Below are 21,998 nucleotides of genomic sequence, written 5' to 3' on the forward strand. Positions count from 1 at the left end.
AGAAAAGAGCTGGCAAGAGGTGAGCAAACAGGTGCCTGGGAGGAACAAGAGAGTCTGGGGAGAGCCTAAGTGTGTACCTGCCAACCCCTGTGTCAGCCATGCTGAACTTCAACGCCACAATTGTGGTGGGGTGTGTGTGATGGGAGTTGTAGTTCAGCAACATCTGGAGGACCACAGGTTGGGAACCCCTGCATTAGAAGATGCACCGCAGATGTCCTGGGCGAAGCGCCATTCCACTGGGAAGGCCGAGGACAATCGTCGGCATGTGGCTGAACATTGTACATGAAGAAGATTCTGTCCCTGCATGAATGTGTAGCTTAGTGTCACCCATTCGAGAGACAGCACAGAGGCAGGGGCTAGTTTTTCTCTAAGTGTGCTAGGAATAGGTCCACAAGATCTCTCCTGTTAATGAGCGGAGAGGAGATCTGGATGTAGAACGCTGGACAATCACTGCAGAATGGAACAGAAAGGTGATTCGCACAACCAACGGGGCTGGGGGAAAGGCGGGAGCCCATCTGCCTTTCCCCATGTGATTGGGGGAAAGGGCTCCGTTGGCTGCTCACACAGATGAGCCCTGTGGCGGTGAGCAGCAACGGGAGGGGAGGAAACCAGGCCACCAGGTATCCCACAATGCACTAAGTGAGTAGTGTGGTGCTCTGGGAAAATCCCCTGCTGCTGGGCTGCTCCTTCCCCCCAGCTCTATGGAAAAGATGGCTTCTGGTATCCCGAGGGGAGTTGCCAGCAGCCCGAGCGCCCACACTATCTGGGAGTGAGGTAGGAGGCATGCACTCCTCCTCCTACCACACCGTTAGCCTGGATTTGAAAGCAGGGCTACCTGGGGTGGAGCGCCAGGATTGGGAGTGATCCCGGCAATGCACACGACCAGCCTTACCTGGGGCAGCCCTATTCTACCCCTGTAGGACTGGTCGTGTGAACAACCGAGTGTTGGCTAGAGGATACCCTCAGCTCCTCAGTCCTCTAAGTTCAGAGAACTGAGGAGCTGAGGATATCCACTTGACAGTCCATGGGGCAGTTCTCATGTATGTGACCTCTCCCTCCCTCCCCCCCTTGCTCTCCCTCCCACCCCCGCAAGTATCTGGATCTTTTCCCAGCTCAAGAGTTCTTCCTTCCTTCCGGGCAAATCCACCAACTGCTGTCCATTGAGTTTGCAAGCAACAGTGTTTTAGGGATCAGGTGCTGAGACTTTAATTAAGCTTTTCAGAGATGCCTATCCACGGCTCAGCCCTTCAGGGATGAAGGCTATAACCTGGGGCATATTTTGCAATAGATAATCTGTCCCCATATAGTGTGTGGAATGCCACTGGGTCCTGCAGAGCTACCGCACAGGGTGAAGGCTCTGAGACTTCTTCAGCTGTGTTGGCGACTCTGGAATAGTCTTCTGGAAAGAAGGAGAGAATATATGTCAGGAGGGGAGCAGAAGTCTCAATGACTCAACTCATCCACTTTTGTTCCTGCTCCATATCGTGTCGACACGAGCTGGTTGCCACCTGGGATGTGTGGGATTTGGGCAGTGTTCAACCCACACTGACAAAACCTTATGCTAGTTTCATAAATATGGGCTGAATTGGAAAGCAGAGTTTGCACCACCACTTCAGTGTGTGCCAAAAGGACTCGGGCATGTGGATGCCCCTTTAGGAACATAGTATATAGGAAGCTGCCTTTTAGTCAGGCCATTGGTCCATCTAGCTCAATATTGTCTACCCTGATTGGCTGTGGCTCTCCCAGATTTCAGGCAGGAGTCTCTCCCAGCCCTACCTGGAGATGCTCCCATGGAGTGAAACTGGGACCTTCTGCATACAAGTAGATGCTCGACCACTGAGCTATGGCCCCATCGCCTAAGGGGAAAATCTTACAGCAGACCATGCTCACATGTCGTTCCCCATCCAAATGCAAACCAGGGCAGAATCTGCACAGCAAAGTGGACAATTCATGCTCAGCACCACAAGACCAGCTCTCCTCCCACTGAGAATGATCCTGAGACACTGGCCCCAATCCAACAGAGTGCCAAATGAAGCTAGGGGTGCAGACATGTAGCCCAGTAAAAGAAGACAGGATGTGTCAATCTATCCCATCCCAGGCTGAGTGAGGATCTCCACAGAGGCAGGGATCTGGGAGGGACACAGACCTTGGACATTTCCAAGTGAAAATGAGTCAGGACCTTGGAGAGGTCCAAGTAGGAAATCACAAGAGCTGGCAGGTTCTCAAACAACTCTTCCAAGTCAGAGGATGAAGGCAGGGCCATTTCCTCGGATCGTGATAGGGACCGTGGGTCTGGCTCCCTTAAGAGTTGTGGTGGTGTGGGGTCACCCAAGAATTGGGTTCTAGGGTCTTCCTTGCCTGATTCAGATGTTACACTGTATGAGTGTCTAGATGTCTAAACACATGTCCATGTGTTTGTGTGAATGACTGTGCCTGCGCTCATTTTAAAAATGAACTTGGATCCAGACCCTTCAAATGCAAGGTACAGATAGGAAGTATACTTGCATCCAGCATAACGTGTGAATGACTGTACCTGTGTACACTCAATGCATGAGTATTGAACATAATGTATGAATGGGCCTCTGGTTTCATCCCCTGAACTGTCTGCTCATGCTGGTTAGGGAAGAACCAGGCTGATGGAGTTGGGCTACCCTTATCCTCATAGTTGTGCTGGACAAACCAAGTATTTTTTTAAGTGGGAAGGGCAGCACAAATATTTGTACAGTCATGTGTACACAATTCAGGAAGCCATGATGTGGGAACAGGAAACGACTCCTCCCGTTGAAGAAAAAAAATCACACCTGAAATTTACGTTGCAAAATGGAAGCTGCCATATACTGAGTCAGACCATTGGTCTATCTAGCTCAGTATTGTCTTCACAGACTGGCAGTGGCTTCTCCAAGGTTGCAGGCAGGAATCTCTCTCAGCCCTATCTTGGAGAAGCCAGAGAGGGAGCTTTAAACCTTCTGCTTTTCCCAGAGCGGCTCCATCCCTTGAGGGGAATATCTCACAATGCTCACACATCTAGTCTCCCATTCATATGCAACCAGGGTGGACCCTGCTTAGCTAAGGGGACAAGTCATGCTTGCTACCACAAGACCAGCTCTCCTCTCCCTTTATTTGATCATGAATTCAGATCACTAGTGAGCCCACATTGAGTGAGAAGGAGAACCCTTTCTGAGTTGGGACAGCTCAGCTGAGCCAGGTGGGTGATACTTATTTCTTCGAGCTGAATAGATAAAGCCATCAATCCCCAAGAGCCACCCTCCCTACCACAGTGCCTTTATTCTTTAAGAAACAGGAGCTGATGTCCATGTAGAGAGGCAAACCTCATTACTTGAAGGGCTTCTGTTCCTCACCTACCACTGCAATTAATGAAACCATGAGTAATGAGGCATTATGCCTATGGGGAAGAGGGGTTAGGTTCCAGAATGGACCAAAAAGGGTGAAAAAACAGTGAAAAACAGAAAATAATTGAAACTGTTTCCTATACCAAGATCCCATGTGCTCAGTAATGCCCACTCCCAATCTGTGGAATGCCACCAAAACCGTGAAAGGTCGGCGGTTTTTTGTTTTTGTTTTAAAAGAAATGAGCCACAAAATGGCTCCTTCTGTCTCCTTCTAGGCTTCTTCTAACAAAATGGCAGCTGGAAGTGACTTCCGCAGTCAGGGACGTAGCTATAATGGAGCAGATGGGTTCAAAGAACCTGGGCCCCCAAGCTCCAGTGGGGCCCGCAGCTCCACCCCTCCCTACTTTCTTTATTATCTCCCCCACTCTGAGCGGCCGCCGGGGAGAGGGGCAAACACTCTCCCCTAGCTACACCCCTTGCCACAGTCACTTCTGGCCCTCTAGGAACCCAGATAAGTGGGCTTTAATCCTTTCGTATCCATGGCAAATGAAACCAGGTGTCAATTAGACACCCGTGAATATGTGAAACCACAGGAGTCTGTGTATAACGAGGTTTGCCTGTATACATGAAGAAGCAAGATTGAGGATGGATCAAAGATGTCCATGCTCCCAGTTCTGTTGGTGTGATTCACATTCATAGATGTTTCTCTATGGGGTAGGATATGGACATGCAATTTGGAGATGGAAAGCCAGTGGAGAGGATAGGATTAGTTGCTTCCTCATGCTGGTCTCCCATTGGAGACTGTAGCTTCATTGACTTGCATCATACAAAAGAAGAAGAAATATAAGGACAAGAGTATACATGTGATTAACGTCATGTGTACTTGGAGGAAGTAGCAATGGGGACAAAGGTGACCAATTCTGGGGACAAAACTGACCAATGTTCTGTAGCATGGGGCTATTTAGTTTGGAAAAGAGGTGACTACAGGAAGACATGATAGAGGGTATAAAATTATGCATGGAGTAGAGAGAGTGGGCCGAGAGAAATTTTTATCCCTCTATCACAACACTAGAACCAGGGGTCACCTCATAAACCTGATGCTGAAATTTAAGACCAATAAAAGAAAGTACTTTTCTACACTGTGCATAATTAATCTATGGAATTCTATGCCACAGGAAATGATGGTGATATCCACCAGCTTGGATGGCTTTAAAAGGGGCTTAGAAAAATTTATGGATGACAGGTCTATCAATGGCTACTAGGCTGGTGGCTATAGGCCACCTGCAGCCTCAGAGGAAAGATGCCTCTAAATACCAGATGCAGGGTATTTAGGAGAGAGGGCATGGAGAGTCCAGCAGGAGAGAGGGCATGCCCTCGCCTGTGAGCTTCACAGAGGCAATGGTGGACGATCTTGTATAGGATGCTGGACTAGATAAGCCTTGGGCCTGATCCAGCAGGGCTGTTCTTAAGTTCTTCTGGAATGCATGAAAGGAAGGCTGGTCAGATTGTAGATTAGTCCTGACCATACATCTATGCTGGTGTATGGCATAGGTTATTTGGTTCTTCATGGCTCCCGTTCCTGAGATTTCGATTGGTCCTTTGAATTGGCTTTGCACAGGACAGATTCCCCTCCTGAAATCTGTGGTGAATTTCAGCACTTGAGATTCTGAAACTAAAATGTGCTCAGATCCCAGGGAGGACAGATATCCTAAAGGTGTTAGTCAAGATCTTTGACCAATAAGCAGCCTATGTAGCCAACTTGGCACCGGGCTCCTTGGACATGCCCTTCCCTTTCTCCACTATACATACATATATACCTTTGTCTTCTTCAGATCTTCATCCCCTCTCCCTTCCTTGTCATCCTGTGGGTGTGGGAGGGGTGCACGTTAATGAGCTAGAAACATATGATAGCATCCTCACCTGGTCTTCTCCATGGAGAAGGCCATGGATCCTTAAGAGTTTCCCCATATGCAAGAAGTTAGGTCTTGCTGGCTGTTATGTTTTCAAAGAAGAAACAATGGCTGCATTCACACATAACAGGGGACTGGAGTTGCAGGGACCCATGGTTTCCTTACCGTTACGTCCAAACATGTGCAACTCCAGTCTTGTCCATAGTGCAACCTGACGTTCCGCTCAGGATACTCCAATTTGAACCCTCACTCTGTCGTGAGTTTCGCTACACTGAAGGCTGCATTTGGCCGGAATGGAATTGAGGGAGGAAGATCCTCCCTCTCTCATTCCATCATCATCATTATTCTTATTATTCTTATTATTACAATTATATCCCGCTCTTCCTCCAAGGAGCCCAGAGCGGTGTACTACATACTTGAGTTTCTCTTTCACAACAACCCTGTGAAGTAGGTTAGGCTGAGAGAGAAGTGACTGGCCCAGAGTCACCCAGCTAGTTTCATGGCTGAATGGGGATTTGAACTCGGGTCTCTCCAGTCCTAGTACAGCACTCTAACCACTACACCATGCTGGCTGTTTGTGCAGGCTGTCCTTCAGTCAAGAAGGAAGCCCACACAGCCATCTCCCTGGTCTCTCTGTAATCCTGCTGACTGTAGAGAGAAGGCTCTCCAATAGATCCAAATTCAGATGGGAGAGCGGGGTGGGGTGAGGAACCATGGGTTCATTGGAACCACAGTTCTGCATTACATGCAGATGTGGCCAACAGATTCTTCTCGTCCCAGTAGCTCTTGATGCAATCTGCAGTCTGTTTTGCACCCAGCATAAGGTTACTGTCTCCCCTAGATTTCCAAGGGTTTACCAGATTTTAAGCATGTCCCCTTCAGTATTCCCTCTAACAGAGATTCTCAGATGTTGTTGACTACAGCTCCCAGAATCCCCAAGCATTGCCACTGAGGATTCTGGGAGTTGTAGTCAACAACATCTGGGAATTTCTGTTAGAGGGAACACTGGTCCCCTTAGCCCATTAGCTTGCCCGGATTCCATGCTTTCATTTTAAAAAAACCAAAAAACACTAAGCTCTAGCCCTTGTCAAAGAGGAGTTAAGGAGCAAAAACCTGTGGGCACTTTTCTGTTCAACCTCTGGTCTTAGAGAAAGGCAGATGAAGCACAGGAGGCTGGCTGGGAGAGGTTCACACAATAAGTAATCCCCCTGAGGAATGTTGCCTTTGTTTTTTGTCAGCAGGGGATATCTATAGGGCAGTTGAGAGGTGTACCTCAATACACTGCCTATCTGTGTATTGTAATAAGAACAAAACATAAGAACAGCCCTGCTGGATCAGGCCCAGGGCCCATCTAGTCCAGCATCCTGTTTCACCCAGTGGCCCACCAAGATGCCTCTGAGAAGTCCACAAGTCCCAGAGGTGAGAGCATGCCCTCTCTCCTGCTGTTGCTCCTCTGCATCTGGTATTTAGAGGCATTTTGCCTCTGAAGCTGGAGGTGGGCTATAGCCACCAGACTATGTTTAAGTTGTTTGGCTTTATGGTGCAATCCATTCTATGCATGCCTGCTTAGAAGTAAGTACCATGGGTTTCAATCAGATTCTCTCACAAGTAAGTATGTATAGGATTGTAGCCTTAACTGAAAAGCTCAGTGTATGTTTTGTTCTATTGTTGCTGTTAATATCTCAAACTTAGTGTAGTCTTCGTTTATTTTCTATAGATATTGTTCTGTTTTTGTGAGGTTTAAAATTTTGCTTTAAGCCACCATGCAACCTCCCTGCTCTCTTCTAGTATTCTCAATCAAAAGGAGTCATTTTGGAGCTAAATTAGGGATGTGCACATAACCGGGTTGCCCAGTTTGGTTTGAATTCGAACCAGGTTCGAACCAGGAGGGGGTGGTTCGGTTTTGGTTTTGCTCGAACCCCCCCTGGTTCGGTTCGAATTCGAACTGGTTTGAACCGGTTTGAACTGGTTATAACTGGTTTGGACACCCAAAAATTGGTAGGATGGTAGCTGGCACCCAGGGGTACCTGCCACCCAAACCCCAAAGCAATCGGACACTCGTATGGTTTTTTATTAATTTTTGAAAATTATTTCTATTTTTTTCTCATAGGATATAATGGGACTCCAACCTGCCCATTATTCCTTATTGTGGAGCACCCATGGATGCCAACAACCATGCAAACCCCAAAGCAATCAGACACCCCTATGATTTTTTATGAATATTTGAAATATTTTTAATTATTTTTTTCATAGGGTATAATAGGATCCGAACCAGCCCATATCCCCTATTGTGGAGCACCAAGGGTCACAAAAGTGGGGTAGGTGGTAGACAACCAGGGGTGCCTACTATCCACAAAGTTCCAAGGCAATCAGACACTCCTCTGATTATTGGTGAATTTTAAAATTATTTTAGAATTCCTCATAGAGAATAATGAGGATTGCAGCAAATGTATAGCTTCACGTCGGGGAGAAAGGGGTGTCCTAGAGTGGAGTGTGGTGGGTGGTAGTTCCCAAGGTGGGCAAGGAAGCTATCAGAATTATTTGAAAGGAATTGGGCAAAAGGCTGATTTTTAAGTGATTTTTGAAGTTTACGCAACTTTAAGGTTTTTCTCCATAAAGAAGCATGGAGGTGTCAGCAAATGTATAGCTTCACGTCGGGGGAAAATGGGTGTCCAAGAGCAGAGTGTGGTGGGTGGTAGTGCCCAAGGGGGGGCAGGTAGCTATCAGAATTATTTGAAAGGAATTGGGCAAAGTGCTGATTTTTAAGTGATTTTTGAAGTTTATGTGTCTTTAAGGTTACCAATGAGCATGGATTCATGGTTTGTCACTGAAAATCTTATATACTACCAAAGAACCTACACTCAGAACACTTCAGAAACAACAAAACCCAGTACCCCATGGGTTAGCAACCCATGGAGGTGGTTGGCACCCTCGCTCTGGGCCACCCCAGCACCCCCCAAGTGCAGTTATGGGGCTGCTGAAACCTCCATTCTTCCCTATGGAGAAAAACCTTAAAGCCACTTGTGGGGTGCTGGGGTAGCCCAGAGTGAGTGGTGGTCTAGTGCAAAGAGGGTGCCAAGGAATGGAAGCTGCCCAATCTGTTGGGAAATGGTTCCACACAGAGGTCTCCAAAATCTTGCCCAGACAAACTCGGCTCCTACCTATTGTGCCTACTACTCACCTTCAAAATATCATGTATGATGAGGGAGCTCGGGGAACGGCCAAAGGCATGGTCATATTCCAGAAGATGTGAGCTCAAGTCCTGCTTCTCTCGCCCCCATCTCCTGGCAGATTCCTCCAGCTGTGTCAGAAGCAAAAGGGTAAATGTAGAACACGACAAGCTGACATCTCTCATGCTTTCATTCTGGGGTTGCTTCACTCGTGCATCTTACACACCTATATTCCTCATTACTTGATGACAGGCATAGGGACATAGGGACATAGGAAGCTGCCATATAGTGAGTCAAACCATTGGTCTATCTAGCTCAGTATTGTCTTCACAGACTGGCAGCGGCTTCTCCAAGGAGCTATAAGGCTACTGAAATCCCCATTATTTCCTATGGGAAAAAGCTTAAAGATGCACTAACTTAAAAAAAAAAAATTCAATCACCCCTTTGCCAAATTTATTTGAAATTTGGGTGGTAGCTTCCACCCATTGGGCACTACCACCCAACACACTTTGGCCACAAAATGGAGGTCTGAATCACCAAATTGTTTGGGTCCGAATCTGGGATTATTTGTTTTATACCCAAATCTGGGCAACTGAGCACAGGGGTGATTGGTTCTGTCTACAAATCACCCGAGTCAGCCAGATTCGGGTACAGATCATTTTGTACCCTAATTGATTTGCACATCTCTAAAAGCTATGGAGTGAAGCAAACTGCACCATCCAGCCAAGATGACTTCAATCAGTGCTCTGTATGGAACAGACAAAGGGTGGATTCACCACGGGTTGTCTCTATCTGTTGAAGAATCCACGGAACACTCTGGGATGAATAATTCGAACTGCTAAATTATGAGAAACACATGCTAAGGGAGATGAAGTGGGCGGAGAGCTATTACCTGCCATTCCAAAGCATGGATGCGTGCCTCGGCCTTCTCCAACTTGGAAACCAATGAGAGCTTTTCACTGTTGGCAGAAAACGAATCCTGCAGGTGGCGGAGAGAGTGGTGGGTGATTCCACGAGACAGAAGCAACAACCAGGGGCAGCCCAGGTGAAGCGTCAGATGCTGCTTGAACCACAGCCCCTGCAGGAGCCAGCCCCGCATCAAAAGGGACCCTTGCAAGCTTTGAAAGTGAAGTGGGGGTAAGGAGGAGGGAGGTGGCCAGTAGCCTCTTCTTCTCCCCTTGGGCCTCTTTCATAGGAACACAGGAAACATAGGAAGCTGCCATATACTGAGTCAGACCATTGGTCTATCTAGCTCAGTATTGTCTTTACAGACTGGCAGCCACTTCTCCAAGGTTGCTGGCAGGAATCTCTCTCTTAGCCCTATCTTGGAGATGCTGCCAGGGAGGGAATTTGAAACCTCCTGCTCTTCCCAGAGCGGCTTCATCCCCTGAGGGGAATATCTTATGGTGCTCGCACATCAAGTCTCCCATTCAGATGCAACCAGGGCAGACCCTGCTTAGCTAAGGGGACAAGTCATGCTTGCTACCACAAGACCAGCTCTCCTCTCAAGCTTCAAAAGGGTTGTGAAAAGAGGCACTCTTTGCAACACTTGACTCAGATCAGTCATAGGGACTTAGGAATGTAGGGAGCTTCCATATCAGACCCTTGCTCCATCAAGCTTGGTATTGTCCACACAGACTGGCAGCAGCTTCTCTGGGGTTTCAGGCAGGAGTCTCTCTCAGCCCTATCTGGAGATACTGCCAGGGAGGGACTTGGAACCTTCTGCATGCAAAGCAGATGCTCTAGAGCAGGGGATCCCAATGCTGGGTCCCCAGATGTTTTTGGACTTCAACTCCCACAATCCCCAACCAAAGGCCACTGGGGCTGGGGTTTATGGGAGTTGAAGTCCAATAACATTTGGGGACCCAACGTTGAGAATCCCTGCTCTAGAGAATGTACTAAAATGAATGGCAGGGAATGCCCGCTGAAAAGCCCTGGTTCCTTCCAAAGGGCCATAGGAATGCATGGAATTTTCAAATGCCAATGGCCATTCATAAATCCCATGCATTCCTATGGCCCTTTGGAAGGAGGAATACAGGAAGCTGCCTTATACCAAGTCAGACAATTGGTCTATCTAGCTCAGTATTGTCTTCACAGTCCGGCAACGGCTTCTCCAAGGTTGCAGGCAGGAGTCCCTCCCAACTCTATCTAGAGAAGCCAGGGAGGAAACTTGGAACCTTCTGCATACAAGCAGACAAGTACTCTTTCCAGAGCGGCCCCTAAGGAGAATATAGGAACATAAACGGATGCCATATACTGAGTCAGACCATTGGTCTATCTAGCTCAGTACTGGCTTCACAGATGGGCAGCAGCTTCTCCAAGGTTGCAGGCAGGAATCCCTCTCAGCACTGTCTTGGAGATGCTGCCAGAGAGGGAACTTGGAACCTCTATGCTCTTCCCAGAGCGGCTCCATCCCCTGAGGGGAATATCTTCCAGTGCTCACATACAGTATGTGGTCTCCCATTCAAATGCAAACCAAGGTATACCCTCCTTAGCAAAGTCATGCTTGTGACCACAAGACCAGCTCTCTTAAGAGAAGAGAACTGGTCTTGCGGTAGCAAGCATGACTTGTCCCCTTAGCTAAGCAGGGTCCACCCTAGTTGCATATGAATGGGAGACTAGAAGTGTGAGCACTGCGAGATATTCCCCTCAGGGGACAGAGGCTCAGGGGATGGAGTGTGTGCACGCAAGGGGTGCAGGCGTGTGCCGCCAGGTACTTCCAGTGACGTTGGGACCAAGGAGGCAACAGGGGGGCAGGGAGGTACACTGCTGCCCTGATGGTCTCTTTGCAAATTGATCGCCAGTAGGGGAAAAGCAGAGGGAGGAGTAAGTGACCTTCTCCTGCCCTTAAAGTCAACCTCCCTGCCTTCGAACTTCCCCCGCCCAGTTCCATGCACATGTGTCTGGGTCAGATAGGACAGGTATTGAACAACCTCGCCCATGGGCCAATGCCCCAAAGCCCTTTCTCCCCACTATACCCAAAGGGTGTTTGTGTGTGTGTGTGTGTGTGTGTGTACACATAGAATTGTGGAACTGGAGTATCTCACTGGTAATGCTTGCTGCTGCAATATGATGGGTGCAGAGCGGTAGGAGGTTTTGCCCAGTTCATCCCGCAGTCTGGTGTTCTCCATCATCAGAGTGGCGTAGAGATCCTTGGACCACCGGTCACCTGGGACTGGGGGCAAAGGAGACAGAAGCAGCTGAGCAAAAAGGAGAGGAATGTCATGAGCTCACTCTGCTGAAGATGCTGGCCAGAGATTTATGACACAATAGCCAGAGAGAGAAGTAGTAGTAGCAGCAGCAGCAGCAGCAGCAGCAGCAGCAGCAGCAGCAACAGTAGTAGTAATTCTATTTCGGTCACTGACCAGCAAATACAGAAGAGCAAAATTAAAAAGAGAAGATAAAAATGCATAAAATTCCTCAAGGTTCCTAGAAACATATCAACATATTGCGGGGAAACACCAACATCATTTGTGGGGAGACAAGAAAAGGGAAATCAACTCAGTTTATAACAGCTATCCTCAATAGATAGCGACACTTAGTTGTTCAGCTACAAAGCATGGTCTTACAAATTCAATTAGAACCTGGCAACTGCATAAGAGATCTTGTCATCATGGTCTGATAAAAGACTGCATATGTCAAAATCACCGGAGCAGCCCGGAAAATTTAATAAATATGGAGTAATATGTGTATTGTGGATGTCCCTATACAAATTACAATATAATAGAATATGTGCTGTTGATTCTATAGCTCCTGAATCATGGGGACAAAAGTGCTCTGCAAATGGGATTTTGTTAAATCTGCCCTCAAGCATAGCAATGCACAGAATATTAAACCGTGCATAGGTAAATGCCCAGCAATACTTGGTCAATGAAATCTGGTTAAGATATCTAGCAGTGCGCGTGTTCAGAATTTCCCAGCACTAGTCCCCTTGGGATGAAATGTTGGTCTGTCTGCAATTCTGCATCTAAGATTCTTTGGGTAACCACCAACCTGGCAGAGAGAGAGAATACACATAATCCACTTACTTGTTGTGCTACTGTGTCCATTCATGAATGGGGCTCCATCTTTGAACCGATCCTTCATCTTGTCTTCCAGCATCCTTTCCATCCTCTCAATAACCTTTCATTGGAAGAGCAATGGATGAAGTCAGCTGAGAAGGGCAGGGCCCTGAATTCTAAGCTAAGGACTACTCAGAGAACATCAGCATTCTCCTGGGTGCTAGTCATGGAAGATTCCTGCCTGTCCTACCCTTCCGGCATGGTCAGATTCACATTCCACGGCCATTGGGTCACTCGCACTCTGATATGAGGGTCACCATCTCCCAAACTTTGGCAACCTTCTGCTTGGGCTACTGCAATCTGCTTTACATAAGGTGAACCTTGGAGATGGTTCAGAAGTTGCAGCTGGAGCAAAACTCTCAGATCTTGTAGTACACACCTATTAGCAGTGCCGGGTAGCAGAGAGCATATTCCATCTATATGAGCACAACTGCAGTGACTCCCAATACTCTTCCAAACTCAAACCACATCCCAGCACCACTGCTGTAGTCAAACTCAAATCCTCTCCATGGCTGCCTTGAAGATGAGAGGGGGGGTGGCGGGGGGGGGAGTTGACCATCAGTGTCTCACATGGCATTTGTTGGGGTCCTCATAGAGGGCATCCTCTCGGTAGAATTTCCTTCCCAACATTTCTGCTTAGTTTTCAGAGGCATTTTGAATGCTTTCCCAAAACAGAAAATATTAGACACGGAGCGGCAGTAAGATTTATCTAAGTCTCCGGGTTTCTACTGTAACGATACCACAAGGTACCTTGTTGCTCCTTTATCTTATCTGCAACAATTAGACACCCCCAGATATAGGTTGGCTTTTACACTGGCCAGATGTAGATGCCTTCCCTTTGCTGTCCTTGAAGGTCGCTACAGTGGGACTCCTTATGCGGAGCGTCTGTGCCTCTGTGGTGATGGGGAAGTTGAAACAATCGAACATGTTTTGCTTTATTGCTCTTTTTATAGGGACTAGAACTAATATCTCCACTATTGGCTCGTTTCCCAGGAAATTCGCCTAGCCAACAAGTGGCTTTCCTGCTTGAGGACAGCATACCTGCCATTACTCGGAAAGTGGCGGGCTTTTGTGCAGCAGCTCGAAGAGTGCGCCAGTTTTTAATTAACAGTCCTAGTGCTGCTCTATAACCTTTCAGTTATAATATTGCTGATGGGTTAGACTGTTGACTTGTTTTTTGTTTTTGTTTTTTTAAAAATTATTTATATTTTAATTGTATTGCCCCCCCCCTTGTTGTGCTGGTCATAGACCGTAATAAACTTTGAATGAATGAATGCTTTCCCCAGAAAACCAATGAATTTCATTTTAACAGCCCCACACACTGGCTGCTCTATAGACGTCTTTTGTCTTGTACTATTTTATAATCATTTTTGATTTTTTAAAAATGTTGGTTTCAGTTTTTATTTATATGCAGTCTGTTCCAAGGCTGGGATGTGTAGGGTTACCAGGGCCAGAGTCTGGAAAGGATATCAACAGGCATCCCAGCAAGGAACTAGGCAGAGGAATAGGATTAGGGAGATAAATCATTGGACTAGGACAGCACCATGGACAGATCACTGGATGAAAGCAGGTTGGATACAATGTTAGGATATTGCTCCAGTGAGGACCTGGATGAGGTCAGCTGAGAAGGGCAGGACCCTACATTCTGTCCTAAGTACTACTTAGAGGGCATCAGATCTCTCCTGGGAACTATTCATGGAAGATTCCTGCCAGTTCTACCCAAGCTGGCAATTTTAAACAATCTTTTAAACTTTTTCTCAAACCCCCATAGGCTCCTAATGGATTTAGAGGAAAAGGATTAAAAAAAAATTGACTACTTGCCCATTTTTTTAATAAATTGGGTGGTAGGTAGCACCCATCATGCCCTACCACCCAACCCACTATGGCATCCCTAGGATCTACCCATGGGAAAAATAGGGTGATTTGAGTTCCCTATGGCCAAATCACTTGAATCACTCAAATTGGTTTGATTAGATTCTTTGAAACACCTGGCAACTGGCCGCTGTTTGAACAAATTGATTTGAGTATTTGTGATTTGATCAAAGTTCGAATCGACTAGCAAAATATGATTCACACATATCTCTAGTCCCTGTGACCCATCTTCCCCATTCTCCATGTCCTCAGAATCAGACCCCTCTTCTGATAACAAGAGAGATAACTCCTGGGCCATGACAGTACACCACTTTGTTCTCATAAATATAAGAGCAACAGATAATTTGTTTATAAACAAGCCAATAGGCTAAATCAATAGGCTACCTTTACTCTTTCACCCGCTGCCTCTCACCTTTTCCTGTTGCCTCACTGCATCTTCCAGAGCTTTCATCTTGCTTATCTTGGCCTGGTATTTCCTCATCACCACCTGCTGCTGCTGGTGAGCTCGTTGCAGCATAATTAGGTCCTTCTCCCGGTCATTCTTCTGGTGGGACAGGAATGAAGGCCAGTGAGAGGAGGTGGAATCATAGTCCCAAGAGGGGCTTCCTTGTGGAACCATAGTCCTGAGAGGGGTCTCCTTGTGGAACCATAGCCCTGAGAGGGGCTTCCTTGTGAAGGACTATGGACAGAACAGACTTGATAGAACTATTCTGGTAATCTAAAGACTGGTACTGACTGATCTCCATGAAAAACACACATTAAAAATACAAATTGGAGTGGAAAATCCTCTCTGCTCTTGCTAGCAGGTTGGCTAGGTATCAGCTTCAGAACCATAATCTTGAGGGGGTCTTCCTTGTGAAGGACTCTGGTCAGAACAGACTCGATACAACTATGCTGATAATCTAAAAACTGGTACTGACCAGTGTTCCCTCTAACAGGGATTCCTAGACGTTGTTGACTACAACTCCCATAATCCCAAAGCAAAGGCTCTTGCAGCTGGGGATACTGGGAGATGTAGTCAACAACATCTGGGAATCCCTGTTAGAGGGAACACTGCTACTGACTGATCTCCATGAAAAACACACACATTGAAAAAATACAAATTGGAAAGGAAAACCCTATCTGCTTTGCTAGCAGGTTAGCTAGGTATCAGCTTCAAAATGTTTCCTTTGATTGATTGATTGATTGATTGATCGATCGATTAAGTGCCGTCAAGTCGGTGTCGACTCTTAGTGACCACATAGATAGATTCTCTCCAGGATGATCTGTCATGTTTCCTTTAAAAAGACAAAACAACGCACATATTTCCTGGTATACGCCCCTGGTGGCGCAGTGGTAAAACTGCCGCCCTGTAACCAGAAGGTTGCAAGATCGATCCTGACCAGGGGCTCAAGGTTGACTCAGCCTTCCATCCTTCCGAGGTCGGTAAAATGAGTACCCAGAATGTTGGGGGGGCAATATGCTAAATCATTGTAAACCGCTTAGAGAGCTTCCAGCTATAGAGAGGTATATAAATGTAAGTGCTATTGCTATTGCTATAAAGATTTCTGCAAAGCTCCTCGATGGATGAATTTGCAATATACAAAAGTCAGGTCATTTGTCCATCTAGCTCAGGAGCATTTAACTGGCCCTATCCACTCCCAGCACAGTAACTCCAGTGACTGTTGCTGGTGTCTACCTTATGTTTCTTTTTAGATTGTGAGCCCTTTCGGGGGACAGGGAGCCATCTTATTTATTTATTCTTTTTCTGTGTAAACTGCCCTGAGACATTTTTGGAAGGGCGGTATAGAAATTGAATAAATAATAATAATAATAATTTTCATGAACAGGGAAGTGTGCTTTGAAGTTTCAGGTACAGATTCTTTTCAGTCCTACTGTCTGAGCCTCTTGAAACTGGGGATGCCAGGGGCCATGTGTAAAAAAACCCACATGCACTCTACCACTGAGTGCACTTTTCCTACACACACACACACACACACACTTCACACTTCAGGAGTGCAAACATGTTTTATCCTTGAGTATATAATCGAGGGAACAAATAATAAACTGAGCAGAACCCCTGAGTAATCCGTCATCTTGCCCTTTACAGCTTTTGTTCAGCATAGAATATATATATATATTTATTTATTGGTTTGTTTATTTATTACATTTTATATCCTGCTCTTCCTCCAAGGAGCCCAGAGCAGTGTACTACTTACTTAAGTTTCTCCTCACGACAACCCTGTGAAGTAGGTTAGGCTGAGAGAGAAGTGGCTGGCTCAGAGTCACCCGACAAGCATCATGGCTGAATGGGGATTTGAACTCGGATCTCCCCAGTCCTAGTCCAGCACTCTCACCACTGCACCACACTGGCTCCTTTTTGATGCATGTGGAGTAGGGATGAACATAGCAGCAGGCTATTCCAGCTTGAGACCGACACACATGTGTTACAATTTCTATTGGGAGCTCCTGTATATATAGCTGTAAGTATGGGACCCCTCCACCCCAGATATTTTAATGAATGTGTGTTGGTTGGGGGAGGAGCCTGCCATCCCTCCATTGATGTTCATTCAACATACAGTGTATGACTGCAGGGGCCTATCTGCTCAAGCTGGAAAATGGAATGCTGCCATATACTGAGTCAGACCATAGGTCCATCTAACTCAGTACTGTCAACACAGACAGGCAGCGGCTTTTCCAAGGTTGCAGGCAGGAATATCTCTCAGCCCTATCTTGGAGAAGCCAGAGAGGGAACTTGGAACCTTCTGCATACAAGCAGGCAGATGCTCTTCCCCCTAAGGAGAATATCTTCCAGTGCTCACACATGTAGTCTCCCATTCATATGCAAACCAGGGTGGACCCTGATTAGCAAAGGGGACAATTTTATTTATTTATTTATTTGTTAAATTTGTATACCGCCTTTCATTAAAACCATCCCAAGGCAGTTTACACAAAAATTAAAAACAAGACTATAAAAATGACACAATTAAAATATTATGCTAAAATATAAAACAAATCTGACTAAAAAGATTTAAAATAGAAGCACAAAAACTGTACAAAATACAAAGAAGCAGCAGTAACGACAATCATATAATAGCCTGGGTAAAAAGCCAAGATTTAACACACTTTCTAAAAACTGTGATGGAGACCGAGGAGCGAAGAGCCACCAGGAGAGCATTCCAGAGCATTCCAGAGCATTCCAGAGTCCTGCTTGCTCCCACAAGACCAGCTTTCCTCCCAGTGGGGCAATGAGGTCTCCGAGACAATGCTTCTCCACAGGGGACAGGCAAACAGCAGCGTTCTTACCCGAATCAATTCATTCTGTAGCCTCTGAACCCGGTCCTTCATTCTGGCCATCTCCCGAGCCCCAGTGGAGAGCTTCTGCTTCAGGGACACTAGGGGAAGAAGAAAAAAACACAGCCTTCAACGCACCTCCTCAGGGCAGGCCATGGCTCCCCTGCCCAACGATGCATACGCCTCCAAGGTGACACAAGAGGATACTAGGGATGTGCAAATCAATTCAAATTCAAATTGATTCGACACAAATCTGGGTGATTTGAGTGATTCAAATTTGAATTGAATCAGCCCTCAAAAGAGCAATTCAATTTGAATTCAAAATGAATGTGTAAATTCATTGTATTGCGTTGTAATCCACCCTGAGCCATTTTTTGAGGGGCAGTATAAAAATCAAATCAAATCAATCAATCAATAACTTCGAATTTTATTCAAGAGCCATTAAGAGCAATTCATATTTGATTAGAGAGCCAATTTGATTCAAATCCAAATCAAATTGGACTGAATTCCAATCAGATTTGAATCTGATTCAAATCTGATCAGATACAATCAGATCACCACTGTGCAAAACATGGCCTCCTGGAAAGGTATTTCAGAGTTATGTCCTGCAGGCAGAAAGTTGAATTAATGTACTTCAGAGTGGCTGGGGAACAATAATAACAGAGAGGAAATTAGCGTATTTTGCAGTTCATAATAAAATCTACAATTTGAAGGGACATGTTAAACATTCTCTGTCGCACCTGATTTATATGGGCGTAATCTTTCAGGAGATTATGAGTAAAGAGGAACTACCCTTGGTAAACAGGGACCATTGAAAGGCATGTTAGGGGCCAAACGATTCTGCAGAAATGACCCAGGGATCTTCCATAATGTTTACTGGAGTTTCGTACGCTCTGTCAGTCACCCACCCACAACAAGCTGAACATTCTTTCCCTTATGGCAGAGGTGCCCAACCTGTGGTACTTCCGATTGCTGCTGAACTACAACTCCCATCTTCCCAAGATACAATTTATTGTGGCTGGGGATGATGGGAGTTGTAGTCCAGCAACATCTTGAGAAGCACCGGTTGGGAAACCTTGTCTTACGGGAACCTTACCATGCCCCTTCCCCTGTTTGCATCCAGATAGCAGCAAAGTACTGAACAATTCTCTTACTTATCCTGTCTACTATCTCTGCCTTGGTCATCACATCAAGGTCCATGTCCTGTAACAGGGCCCGGCCCACATCCTCGTGCAAGGCCAGGTTACGTCGCAGAGTGCTGTTCTCAGCCTCCAGGTTGCTAACATGCTGGCGTAAAGAGAGGATATCATCTGCCATCTTCTTCATGGCTGTGCGGTAATTGTCCATCTCCTATCGATGAAAGAAAGGGAAAGGGAAAGGGAAAGGAAGAGGAAGAGGAAAAAGAGGAGGAGGAAGTAAGAAAGAAAGAGAGAAAGAAAGGAAAGAGAGGGAGAGAGAAGGAGAAGGAGAGAGAGAGAGGAAGAGGGAGAGAAAGAAAGAGAGCGGGGGAGAGAGGGAGAGGGAAGAGGGGGGGAGAGAGATGCCACAGATGAGATTTTGCCACAGATGAGGATGACTATGACCACAAATATTTATATGGTACTTTTCAAACTTTCAACAGCTTTTAGAATTATTAAGAGCTTTCAAAAAAAGTTCTCAAAGTGGTTTACACAGAAAAGAGAATAAATGAATTTATTTTATTTTATTTTAAAAAAACATTTATATCCCACTCTTCCTCCATGGAGCCCAGAGTGGTGTACTGGGCTCCTCACAACTGAGGAGGTGTACTGAGTGGTGGACTCCTCACAACAACCCTGTAAAGTAGGTTAGGCTGAGAGAGAAGTGACTGGCCCAGAGTCACCCAGCAAGTCTCATGGCTGAATGGGGATTTGAACTCAGGTCTCCCCGGTCCTAGTCCAGCACTCTAACCATTACACTATGCTGGCTCTCTCTGGTTCTCTCTGGTTCACTGGTTCTCTGATCAGAGGGTCTCACAAATTAAAAAGAAACACAAGGGAGGTACCAACAATAGTCAGTGGAGGGATGCTATGCTGGAGTTGCATAGGGACAGTTGCTTGTTAAATATACAAGTTGCCACTTTAAAAGGTGCCTCCTGAGTCAATTAGCAGAGAGTCAGCAGACGGTTTGCTCTCAGAATGGCCCCTGTGTATTAGGAATATACAATAAAACTATTTTTTTTGTTCTGTTATACACTTCATTTATACAATGCGATACTTCATTTAGTTATTCACTTGTTAGTATTCTTCTTTCCCCCCTTGCATCCTCTCATCTATTTTGAATTCCCTTTTCTGTCAGTGGGAGACCCAGTGACTTTTAAAGGCACAATGTTTGTCAATAGTAGAGATGTGCACAAAACAAAGTTTTTGATTCATTTCAAATTCGAATCAAATTCCAAAAATTCGTTTTGAATTTAAACCATATTCGAAGCTGGTCCAAACATTCAATTGGAATTTGAATCAAATTTGAATCAATTCAACCCTGTTTTGGTGCTTTTTTTTAACCAATCAGGGGCCCTGAATGGCTTAAAACAGGTGTCAAATGTCTCTTGAATCTAATTCAAATCAAATTTTGAAAAATTGATTCAAATCCAAATTGAATTGCTATTTCAAGGGGTGATTCAATTGAGATTCGAATCACAAATTAAACAGAATCGAGTTGAATTGATTTGAATTCAAACCAATTTGCACATCCCTAGTGAATAGCACTGGTGATGGACAACAAGCAATCTGCCACTGAAGACCCTTGTGGCGAGACAGTTTTTGGAGATGGGTTGTTTTTTGGTCTCCACTAGCCAATCTCCAAAGAAGCCACTGGTAGCTGGGCAAAGTTCAGATGATTTACCCAGCTGGCTCACCTCAGGTGATAAAGGTGCAAGTGAGAATGCACATCTTTCGCCTCTCCTGCTCTGCCAGGGGGGCATTTCATATTTTAATAAATTAATTAAAACTGGGGAGACCTGAGTTCAAATCACTGCTCAGCTATGCAACTCACTGGGTGACTCTGGGCTAGTCACTTCTCTCTCAGCCTAAACTATCTCACAGGGTTGTTGTGTGGATAAACACAAACCATGTACACCTTGCTGGACTCCTCTGGCAAAATTAATTAATATCCCACTCTTCCTCTGAAGAGTCCAGAATGGTCCAGAAAACCCCTGGGGGTTTGTGAGTTTTTTCTCTCAATTTTTTTTAACTTAGATCCTCCGGGGGAGTTGTCCAAGGTGGGGGGGAGTGTCCACAGAGGCTCCCCCTCCCCCACCAGCTTCCCTTAGTCCATAAATCTTCAGTCGGCTTTCAGCCTTTCCCCTCCTGGCATGGCAGCCATTTTGGAGGCCACACAGAGGCCCATTGTGCAGGCGTGGTGGATTTATGGCCTAAGGGAGGCCAGTGGGGGAGGGGAAACCTCTGTGGACACACACACCCATGCCAACTTGGATCACTCCCCTGGAGGGGCTAAGTTTAAATTTTATTTTTTTTTAATGGAGAGAGAAAACTCAAATCCTTAGGGGTTTTCTGGACCGTTCTGGACTTTTCAGAGGAAGAGTGGGATATTGATTAATTTTGCCAGAGAAGACCAGAATGGCATACATGGTTTATGTTTATAATCCATGTACACCATTCGGGGTGGGGTGGGTGGGTTTGCAGCCTCAGACAACATCTTTTTAAATGTGTGTGTGTGTGTGTGTGTGTGTGTGTGTTTTTAAAAAAATTGCAAAAAACCCAACTCACAACTGAACTGAACCAGTGGGGTTCATGGGGGTGCTGGACCGAACTGACCCAGTCTGGTTCAGGTCCGGTTTGGACTCAAACTGGACTGGACCAGCCGGTTCTGTACACACCCCTAATGTCCTCCCAAGTAAGTAATGCAGCCTTAACTCAAAGTTCAGTGTATTTTTTGTTCTATTGCTGCTATTAATATCGCAAACTTTGTGTAGTATTCATTTATTTTCTATAGATATCATTCTGATTTTGTGTGGTTTTAACTTTTGCTTTAAGCCACCATGAAATTTCCCTGGCCCCTGCTCTTACCCAGCCTATACTAGTATTCTAAATCAAAAAGAGTCATTTTGGAATTACATTTATGTTCGTATCTCAGGCTGTATATGGTGACCGTGACGAGGCTCAAGCATGAGAGCCTTAATCCCTAGTGCCAGTTTTGTAGGGTCCATTGTAGAATTTAGTGGTGATGAAAATGCATTCGGCACTGCTCCTCAGCATGAACTTTGAATTAGTATCTTCACCAGTCTTATCTGGTATCTTCACTTTCACCAATAAACAGCGTATTTAAATTAGCATATTTAAACCGACAAATAGCAGATGTATTCACCAATAAATAGCATATTCA

The 21,998-nt window shown here is 45.7% G+C and overlaps 1 protein-coding gene across 5 annotated transcripts in view; it reads right to left on the minus strand.

The window, feature by feature from the left end:
• Positions 1-1,190: 1,190 nt before the first annotated feature.
• The window catches only part of CCDC33 (coiled-coil domain containing 33), a 243,129-nt gene continuing 222,321 nt past the window's right edge, over positions 1,191-21,998 (minus strand). For 2 of the 5 annotated variants that reach the window (XM_053273159.1, XM_053273155.1), the window contains 9 exons: positions 18,791-18,986; positions 17,649-17,737; positions 14,776-14,907; positions 12,459-12,552; positions 11,478-11,605; positions 9,323-9,409; positions 8,442-8,561; positions 5,168-5,212; positions 1,191-1,399 (listed from right to left, as the gene is read on the minus strand). In XM_053273159.1, the coding sequence (XP_053129134.1) occupies positions 1,337-1,399; positions 5,168-5,212; positions 8,442-8,561; positions 9,323-9,409; positions 11,478-11,605; positions 12,459-12,552; positions 14,776-14,907; positions 17,649-17,737; positions 18,791-18,986 (954 nt within the window). In that variant the 3' untranslated portion in view covers positions 1,191-1,336. The remainder of the gene's footprint in view (positions 1,400-5,167; positions 5,213-8,441; positions 8,562-9,322; positions 9,410-11,477; positions 11,606-12,458; positions 12,553-14,775; positions 14,908-17,648; positions 17,738-18,790; positions 18,987-21,998) is intronic. The other 3 variants (XM_053273156.1, XM_053273158.1, XM_053273157.1) reach the window with 3 other exon arrangements.

Source organism: Hemicordylus capensis, chromosome 10 (assembly GCF_027244095.1).
Source record: "Hemicordylus capensis ecotype Gifberg chromosome 10, rHemCap1.1.pri, whole genome shotgun sequence".
NCBI classification, from domain to species: Eukaryota; Metazoa; Chordata; class Lepidosauria; order Squamata; family Cordylidae; genus Hemicordylus; species Hemicordylus capensis.